Source organism: Chrysochloris asiatica, unplaced genomic scaffold (genome assembly GCF_000296735.1).
Source record: "Chrysochloris asiatica unplaced genomic scaffold, ChrAsi1.0 scaffold00124, whole genome shotgun sequence".
Classification (NCBI taxonomy): Eukaryota; Metazoa; Chordata; class Mammalia; order Afrosoricida; family Chrysochloridae; genus Chrysochloris; species Chrysochloris asiatica.
The window spans coordinates 1,857,342-1,867,920 of record NW_006408642.1 but is presented as its reverse complement, the minus strand read 5'-3'; the positions used below and the strand labels follow the sequence as shown (position 1 = coordinate 1,867,920).

The 10,579-nt window shown below is 41.2% G+C and overlaps 1 protein-coding gene across 1 annotated transcript in view; it reads left to right on the top strand.

The window, feature by feature from the left end:
• ULK4 (unc-51 like kinase 4) overlaps positions 1-10,579 on the top strand; it is an 892,765-nt gene that overhangs the window by 447,384 nt on the left and 434,802 nt on the right. Inside the window, exon 28 of the mRNA XM_006868826.1 lies at positions 2,338-2,386. Within this exon, the coding sequence (XP_006868888.1) occupies positions 2,338-2,386 (49 nt within the window). The remainder of the gene's footprint in view (positions 1-2,337; positions 2,387-10,579) is intronic.

Below are 10,579 nucleotides of genomic sequence, written 5' to 3'. Positions count from 1 at the left end.
ACTTTCCTCCAGGCCCTCTGGATCTAGCTTCCCTCTTGAAAGCATGTAAGCCAGTCACTTCTTGCCTTTGTAGCTCCCCCACTATTTTGGGTAGCCAATGTTCAAGTTGCCTATCCCTGTCTACTCTGTGTGTGGAGGGGGTGGGAATGATTCTTGCTGTAAAGATTTATTCCCTCTTTTGAGCTACTGCATCCATAGGTGTAAGTCAAGTTCATCAAATGGTATCAGATTACTCTTTTTTTCCTCTTTTTTCTTCTTTTAGTTGAGCTCTTATCATCTAGTCATTGAAGCCAGGTCAAGTGGGTATTATCTGCAAGTATGGGTGTTCTTGTGCATATGCCCTCTCTTCTTATCAGCTGTACACTTCACTCTCCACTCTAGTCCTCTGTGGTTATGTCACTGACTCTGGGCTCAAGAGTCCCCAAGTCTTGCCACACTGCTGGCCAACCAGGTCTCCACCTGGGTTCAGAGGAGTTGAATGTTGTAGGGCTTAGCTTGCAGCCTTACTGCTGTTTTTCCCTCACTTCCCCTTATCGGTGATGAACGTGGTCACCAATAAGAGTGTGTATTCCCATAGAGTCATAGTCTTGGAAGGGGGTTTGCCGACCACTTGCCTTGATGTCTCGGTATACAAACTTTTTGAAACCCAAGTCTGTCATGGATTATTTCATAGACAGAGATATGGCTGATTTGCAAATGATTTGCCACATAACCCACTGTTACTCGTCTATTTGACAGAATCATTTCACATGCAATGTTGTTATCAGCCATGATTATGGATGGGCATTTTACTATAACTGGAATAGCAGGTAATTTTGGACTCGCCGTCTATATAGGTACACACACACTCTGTCTCACACATATACATTCCCATACAGGGACGCTGTGAGTTGGAATCAACTCCATGGCATGTAACTGCCACCACCAGATTGTTGTTGTAAAGTGCTATTGAGTCGGTTCCGACCCACAGTGACCCTGTATAGGGTTTCCAAGGAGCAACTGGTGAGCTTGAACCACCGATGCTGAAGTTCAACTGGCTTTGCAGTCTAGCGCATTAACCCAATAGTGCCACACCAGGACTCCATGTGGGTTAATGCACTAGACTACAAAGCCAGTTGAACTTCAGCATCGGTGGTTCAAGCTCACCAGTTGCTCCTTGGAAACCCTATACAGGGTCGCTGTGGGTCGGAAATGACTCGACGGCACTTCACAACAGCTACAACAATGCAGGAGTCAAGGAGCTCTGTTCTGTCTGGTAGCGTAGTGATTACAAGTTGGGTTGCGAACCTCAAGATCAGCAGTTCGAAACTACCAGCTGTTCCATGAGAGATATAGGAGGCTTTCTGCTCCTGTAAAGATTTATAGCCTCGGAAACCCTATGCTGGATCACCATGAGTCCGAACCGACTCCACGACACACCACCATCATTATCAATGCAGGAATCAGCAGAGTTAGCAAACTGTAGGCATAGCACTTGCTTCTGTAAATAAAGTTTTATTGGTACGAAGCATCACCTATTCATTTATGTCTAGTGTGTGACTGCTTTCATATTACATGGGTGGATTTGAGTAACGGCTCTAGAGACTGTGTGTGGTCTGCAAAGCTTCAAATATTTACTGTCTGTCTAGCCCTTTACAGAAAAGTTTGCTGACCCAGGTCTATAGTAATATTTGTAAATTAATAAATTAATTAAAATTATTGATAAAAATAGTCCATTTTGAATAGTTTAGGTTTTATTAAGGTTGTTTTCTCCTAAATAGTATGAAAAACATTTCCTGTTATACTAGATGATAATTTATAACTAGGTTTCATAATGAAAAATGCTTAGTTTCCAATTTTTTAAAAATTTACGTTTGTAAAAAATTGTACATTAATTCATTAGTGTTAAGAAGATAGCTAATGAGGCATACATAATTAGTAAAGTGTGGCATGCTTGTAATTTCACTGTGCAGTGAGGGTTGGTCACATTTCAGCTGAGCACTCATTCATGGCATTGCCAGCCAGCATTCCTTCCAGTTAGCATTAACTTATCATGAGAAAAGAGATAATTCTGGATTTTAAGTAATTTTCACATTCAAAAATAACAGGCTTTTTGAGACTTAACAGATCAACAAGGCTGTGCTGGTAGTTACTTGCAGCGTTTCTTGCAAAGAAGCCTCATAGGTTTTGGGTTTATTGGCTGTAGTTCAGTGTATTAAAAAATGAGCATTTCATCATGCTACTTCTCAGTCACAGACTTTACCAATAAAACACGGGGCTTCTGCACTCCACATCAGGGCAATAGTTGAAATCTGAATAATCTAATATGTGGTTATCTTTTTTTCTTTTTTTCAACAGACTTGTGGAAGAAAGCAAACTGATCCCACTAATTTTTGAAGTACTTCTGGTAAGAAAAAAATGCATGTTTGCAATTTAAAAGAACCAAAGACATTTTTTTTTATAAGTTTGAACCAAGTGGTATAGCTGGGTTCTAACCTGGACTGTTCCTGGAAGAACTGTGTGTCTTTTAACATCTCGCTAAATCTTCTTGGTGTTTGGTTCCTCACCTGTAAGGAGGTGTCTAGCTCCGACATTGTGGAGTGATGCGGTTTAATAAACCTGTCTTCTCACAAATCATTTGCATTGTAATGCCGTTGCATTACCTAATATGGAAAGACTGGTTAGCAGAGGAAAGGAAGGCTACTTATCGTTACCTTTCAGGGATAAATTTTCTATTCCTCGATATGGATGGAGCTTTCTGACTTTGTAGTCACTGGATACCTAGTCAGAGGTTTTATGCCTATGGTAGGAAATGGTCTTCTTCCAAACTTAGAATAGCTTAGTTTCCATGCACTTTTTTTTGTCTATTCAAAGAATGCGGCCTGTAGAAAAAAATACTCCATCTCTCATTCCTTTGTAGAGATTAAAATAGGATGTAGAGTTGACTTTACTCTGCTCTGAAAAACCTTTGTTCATACACTAAACACAAATTGGAGAGTTAGTCTGGGAATTGAATTGGTGTTTATAGATGAGGATGCCCTTAAATGAAGAAAGGGTCTCTTGTATTTTAACTTGGTAATAGAACCACAGGTTTATAGAGGAGGCAACACTTTCCCAGTAAAATCAGCCTAGCAAAATCAGTCTAATATTAACCTTGTTTATCAACAGAACCATATGTGTGGAAAATTAACTTGATCAGCTTAAAATTTTTATCTACAAATTGTGTGCTGGGAAGGAGCTCTGGTAGCGTAGTGGTTACGAATCGGGCTGCGAACCTTAAGGTCAGCGGTTCGAAACTACCAGCCGCTCCGCGGGAGAAAGATGAGGCTTTCTACTCCCGTAAAGATTTACACCCTCGGAAACCCTGTACAGGGTCGCTATGGGTCGGAACCGACTCGATGGCACTTAACAACAACAACAACAACATAGCTATATAGAGGGAGCATGATGGCTTTGTATGATAAGCAATGGACTGTAAACCACAGGTTGATGGTTGGAGCCCACAAGCTGCTCTGCAGGAGGAAGATGAGACTTTTTGTTCCTGCCTACATGTGCAGACTCAGAAACCCTATACAGGATCGCTGTGAGTCAGAACTGACTCAGTGGCAACAACATGGCTGTATAATGCAACTTTGTAGTAGTATTTTTGCTGCAGCTCATTCTTTCCCTCTCAGGAGAGCTGGATGGGTTTGCTGGGTTTACTGAATGTATGCTATTTGCATGGAGTATGGAATAAGGGAGGCATGGGTAGTATTTCCAAAGCATGTCCAATTCACAGAAATTTGATAGCTGTTCTGGTGATACACTTGGTTAGAGTCTGGATTGAATTGCTTAGTATAATAAAGGGAATTCTAAAGACAGTATGAGGATAAGGAATAGAGCAAAAGGAGAGGACTGAAATGTGAATTTCAAGATGGGAATATTTGAGTTTTGCCAAGTGCTACTTCTTCCTTCCTTAGGAAGCATCTTGCTTGCTAATTTGTTGTGGAACTTGTTTTGGAAGGTGGTAAGTGTAGCTTCTTAACTCTTCTTAGTTGATTAATCTTTCTATACTGAACCCTACCAAGTGCCTAATATATTTGATCTGGGTAAATGTTTGATGAACTAATTGAAACATACCATGATTTAAACCCTTGTGATTTTGGTACGAACTGGGAAGATGGTGATAGCTAGGATTGCAGCTAGTTTGAGACCCGTGGCCAACAGGCATGTCTAGGTTGATGCCCTTACTCCAACCAGAAGAGCTTCAGATTCAGGTTTCCTATGTGAAACCATTTTTTTGTAAAGTTCTGATGCTAAAAAGGTAAAGAAAAATGACAGCTTTTATGGGCAGGACTCTGATGTCCTTGAAGAACTTATTAAATTCCTGTTCTACTTTTGTCTTTCTTGACCAATAATCTCAATTTTTTACTCATATATAAACACTTTTTTTGATCAATGAAATGCCTTTGTAGTGTTATCCTGTGAACTGCTATTCTTTTTATGTTTTGATCACTGAGCTAGATGTAATATAGAATTTCATTGATTCTGTGGTGCACATTGTTTTTTCAGATTTTGACATGTCTGAAACTAGGATGTACCTCCCAAATCAATGACATCTGAAAATTGCTTTCAGCCAGGTGACCTGATTGTCATTGCCTTAACCAATTTACTTCACTTTTTTAAATGCCTGAGAGTAATACTTAATGAAAACTTAACTCTGAACACATCTGAAAGAGTTGTTTCAATAAAACAAAACTCTGAAAAGAACCATGCCATAGTTTAACTGTTTTTGTTTTTTTTTTCCTTCTGCTTCTTTTTTAGTGGTTGATAAAACAAATGGTGGATCTTAAAATTGATGGCTTTCTATAGTCAAGGGAACAGTATCTACAGTATATTCAACTTGGCTGTTACTTTCGAGAGCCTGTGTGGTATCTGGCATATGGCAAATTCTACTAATGATTTGATTAGAACAATATAGAATGAGAATATTATGTGGGGATGACTACTAGTTATGCCTTTTAGCCATCTGTTAAAAATAAGCCGAAAAACAGTATTTGACTTGTGCTGGGTATTCACTGTGACCTCCTGATGACTTGTTTTATTGACTCCTAGCCTGTAACTGTTTTCTGGCTCTGATGGATTGAAAGTTTAATATGGTTACAGGTCTTACCATTTATTTTATGGAGGTTCTCATAGGATGTGCTCCATCTATTCTGGTAGATGTTTTTCATTTAGATAGGAAGCCCATATCTTCTAATAGGCATGAATTGCATGTAGCTTCTCCATCTCTCCTTCAGCGGGGAAGGTGATGAGAGCAGAATTCTGAGTTTGGTGTTCTGTTTGTACCAAAAAAGCCATGTTTAAGTCTGAGGAAAAGCAGCCGTTTATGGAGTCGTATGGTAGAATCAAGAGAAAGCTCCAAGTGTGAATTCAAACTGGTTAAATAACTAATTGAAAGTTATATTATTTTGGAGGAAAAAAAAAAAAAAAAGAAAAAGAAGCAATATCCAGTTTCATCTGTTTGCTCAGGATGCACTGTGCTCCTTCTTGCCTGGATGGTAATGTCTGGGCCCTTTTGGAGTCACCTTAGGGGGACAAGAGTGGTGGGTAAGTCCAGAAGCGACAGGAGCCTGGGAGCAGCTGTATTGTTGGGTGGTGTACAGAGTGATGGTCCCCAGAGGTAGGAGAGTCTCACAGAAGGAAGTGACCTCTGACCAGGGCCTTTGAAGGGATAAGGAAGAGTTGTCATAAGGAGAGGGACCTTCCACACTGGAGGATGAGGAGGCTAGATTTGCACATGGAATTGTGAATTCATAGATGTGCCCAGAGCTGAAAACCTAGATAGGTGATAGGTGGTGAGAATGACCAGGCTCAGAGGGCTTTACTGTGTGGTTGTTTGCTATGTGTTTGGCTTTGTATATAATTTATGGTCTTTACAATCTGTTATTTTCTTCTAATTGAAAAAAAAAAAATCTTCTAGCACCTCTATGCTGTAGGTATCCACAATGAGAAGAAGACTAAATCAGCTAAGGGGTCAAGCCTGGGAGATAACCATGTAAAGGTCATGGGCTTGACCTGGAACTGGAAACTCAAGTGCTCATGTTTCTTCGGTCCCTAGAGGACTGAAACACAGTGGAGCTGGGTTCTGAGACTTCCCTGCAAGTCTTCACCAGCAGGAGGGTCTAGGTCAGCCCAGAGGGACTGTGGAAAAGACCCAGATTAGAGCCTAGATCCCAGGACTTGTTAAAGCACATTCAGGGCAGAGAGAGGGCAGGTGTTTTCAACACTGAGCTCCCTTTTGAGGTCACAGCATTGGTCAAAGCTGAATAACTGATTGCTTATAAGTAGGAGCTGTTGAGGCGGTGCAGTGTTGTTTCCCTGAGAGGGCAGGTGTTTTCAATACTGAGCTCCCTTTTGAGGTCACAGCATTGGTCAAAGCTGAATAACTGATTGCTTATAAGTAGGAGCTGTTGAGGGGCTGCAGTGTTGTTTCCCTGAGAGGGCCCACTGGGTGAGAGCTAGCAGTCTCTGTGTTGGTGCACAAGACAACAGTGGAGGCCCACACAGCATGCACTGAAGTAAGCTGAACAGATGCGTGTGCAGTCTTCAGTGTGTACGGCGCTACCAACAGTCCGAGTTGGCTTCTTCAATTGAGGTTCCGGAGAACGCGAGCCATCCAAAGCGCCCGGAGGCCCTGAGGCTTTGAGTACAAAGTTGCTGGATGAACTGGTTAGAAAACCTTTTTTTCCTTCCCCTTTTACCACTTTCCAAAGATTGGGTGGTGGTGGTGGTTGGTTGGTTATGTGCCGTGGAGTCGGTTCAGACTCATAGTGACCCTGTACTGGGTTTCCGAGGCTGTCAATCTTTACGGGAGCAGAAAGGCTCATCTTTCTCCCGCAGAACAGCTGGTAGTTTCAAACTGCAGATTTTGCGGTTTGCAGCTCGATTCATAACCATTATGCTACCAGAGCTCCTTCCAAAGAGTAGGAGTTACTTGTAAATGAGTTTTAAGAATGAATTTGAATGGATCACCCTTAGCATTTTGCTGGAACTCGAATCATTTCTTTAATTTTATTTCAGTGGTTTATGCTTTGGCCTACTTCAGTAACTCATTTTAATGCCAAATATAAGAAAACGCTGTTTTCTTTAGGGGGGGGAATCTTTATTCATGTCAGATTTTCCAGTATGTGCCAAAATAATTGCTGTCATGATATTTTATGTGTCTGTTCTGAAACAGACAATTGAAGAGCAATTTCAGTGGCAAGTGTTAACAATAAAAATGGGATTAGCAGTACACTAGGCTGCCAATTATATTGTATTTGCAATTCTGGAGGATAGCGGTTGAAGCAGGCTTTAGTGTATTTTTCAAGGCAACTGTATCTTCAAAACAGTCTCTTTAGAGGTCCTTAGAGACTGGAGAGTTTAATCAATGAGGCACCAGTGCAGTACAGCCTGGCAGCAGTACTGCATTCAGGGAATGCTTTCAGTCCTGCACATTTCTCAGGCTTCTGACCTTACTTTGCAAGAAATGTAACTGAGGTAATGTAAATAGGTTGTAGCTGTTGTTGTTATGTGCCGTGGAGTCAGTTCCGACTCACAGCAACCTTGTACAGGGTTTCCGAGGCTGTAAATCTTTATGGGAGCAGAAAGCCTCATCTTTCCCCCGTGGAGCAGCTGGTAGTTTCGAACTGCTGACCTTGTGGTTCTCAGCCCGATTCATAATCACTATGCTACCAGGTTCTTGGGGCATATGAAAACAACAGGTTCCTTTTCAGTTTTAGGATCGACACTATTATACTCTATATTTCGTTTACATGATTCTGCTGTGCACAAGGGTAAAAACAGCCTCTAAAATAGAAAATGAATATTTGATGAAAATCTGGAAATATATCACCTAGGAAGATAGTGTCAGAGTTACACAAAGAGTAGGTATTGGGGGCAGCAATTAATAGGATTCTTTAACCTACATGTGTGCCTATAGTCAGGGGCTTTTGTGGATTGCATAATGAAGCTGTAGCATCAATTCCTGTTGTACACAAAGATGACTTTCACACACTGCTGAAAGACTGCCATTTGGATGTGTGTGTTGAGGTGTTTCGATTTTAAGGAATGAAAATGGATGCACATAGATCGCTTCTTGGTAACAGGTGTCTTAAAATTTGTATATGCAAAAGAACACTCCAGGGCTCTGGTACACTCTGTTGATACTGGATTGAATAAAGTGAAGTGGGCCATGGAGCAACTGGACAAATGACGTCAGTCTGATCAGCACCATGTTACCTGATGAGCCGACGAAATCTGCAAAAATGACGTAAAATAAATTTGCACCAGTAAATGTGGAGTAAATGATAACTGGTTTCTGCCTAAAGAACCCAGTTGGTTGGAAAGAAGATGAATTTAATTAAGATAAAAATCACATGCTGTATGTATTTAGTGAAAATGTGCTGACCTCGAGGTTCGGGCATCTTTGGTTAGTCACAGGGTATGCATTGCATTGTGTTTCACGTGGCTTCTTCCAAGCGAGTAGAGTCTTGAGTTTTATTGTTGCCAGCTTTGTTTCTAACTCTGCTCTAAGTCCTGGGCTTGACTTTGAGGAAACAGATGATATTCTTTCTTCCTTCTCTCTGAGACAGACTGATGACCAGCATAGCGGAGAGGTAGCTAAATGATGAGTACTTAGCGTAAGTACGTGCCATGATTGTGAGCTCTTATTTGCTTAGGACTCTTAACTGATTGGGGTCTTAGACCTGTGAAGAGAGCAGAGGTGAAATTAGGGCCTGGTGTGGCGCTGTGGGTTAAGGCACTGGACTGCAAAGTCGTTTCAGCTGCATGATCGGTGGTTCAAGCTCACCAATTTCTCCTTGGAAACCCTATACAGAGTCGCTATGGGTCGGAACCGACTCAATGGCACTTAACAACAACAATAAAGTGATTGAAACCTTGATGAGAAAGAGCTGAAGGAGACAAGAGGGCAGGTGCAGTGAGGTGGAACGAGGGAGGATCAAAAGGCACCAAACCGCTGGATTCAAATGACAGGAAAACTCAAGCTCACCTGTTTGAAAGTTTGTGATTCTTGGTGCTTATGTGAGCCTCTACTTTGGCACTGATTTCATTGACTATGGTGCTGATTAGGTTTCCCCCATAGAATTGCTCTTGGAAACATGATAGCCATTAACCACTTGGAGGGCACAGTGGCTCATAGGATAAGCACTAGACTGCGAACTGCAAGGTCCACAGTTTGAGCCCACCAGCCACTCTGTAGGAGAACGATGAGGCCTAAGAAACCCTATGTTGGGTTGCTATGAATTGGAACCGACTCAACAGTACTTAACAACAATCATATGTGGCTGCTGAGAATTTAAAACATGGTTAGTATAAACTGTTGGATGCATACTGAATTTAGTTAGAATGATAATAACTTAGATGTTGTTGTAAGGTGTCATTGAGGTGTTCCAGCTTATAGCGACCAATATAGCAGAAGAAAGCCCAACCCATCTTGTGCCAATATTCTTCGGTGTATGATCTACTCAAACAGGTTGTAGAATGGTTTGGTTAGAGCCTCCGTGAATTTTGGCTCTACCTGGCATATTTGTTTCTTGTTGTTAAGTGCTGCCAAGCTTGTTCCAATTCATAGCAACCCTGTGTAGGGTTTCTGATGAGTGACTGCTGAGTTTGATCCACCAACCTTGCAGTCTAAACTGACCTTGCAGTCCAGCACATTAACCCGCAACTCCACACCAGGTCTAAATTTGTGTCTTAGGTCTACCATAATAAATTACCATATACGGAGTGGATTATAACAACATAATTCTCAATGTAAGTAGGGCTATGCCCTCTCTGAAGACTCTAGAGAAAGATCCTTCCTTGAACCTTCCAGTTTCTGGTACCTAGGCAGTTGTTGGCTTGGGGCAGTGTAACTCCAGTCTCGACCTGTGTCCGCAGATGGCCATCTTCCTTTTGTGTCTCTGTCTCTGTTTCTCTCCTTTGACAAGGACTGCAGTTGAATCAGACCTCGTTCTACGTCAGTATGACTGCATGTTAACTAATTACTTCGCCAAGATGGTATTTCCAAATAAGATGTATTGACAAATACTGGGGATTAGGACTTGAACATATCCTTTTTGGGGACACAAATCTACCCTTAACAGCTATTGACAACACTTGATTTCAATTCTCCTAACTCTAGAAAAATCTAAACGCCCAGGTGGGAATTGTTGATACATGCCATTGAGTAGGTTCTAATTCATAGTGACGCTGTATAGGGTTTCCAAGGCAGTAAATTCTTGTGGAAGCAGAACGGTTCAGATTAACTATTGGCCAAGCTTGGGTTCAGGCTGTGTTAAAAAATAAAATGACCACTGTAGTCAGACATTGTCCAGTGTCTTGATTTCATAACTGTATTTGGAGACCTTTGACAGGTGAAGTAAATTAACAATAACTTATCTGGGCAAACAGAAAGAATTACTGAAAAAGTTCAAAGTAAAGTCAGTCATTGCTTATTCTTAATGTGTAGTCACTGAATGTTACTTTTCCTCAAAAAATTTCAGAAATCTCAGCTCATGGTCACTGAGTTGATTCTGATTCATAACAACACTGTTTAGCATTTTTCCAAGGCTGT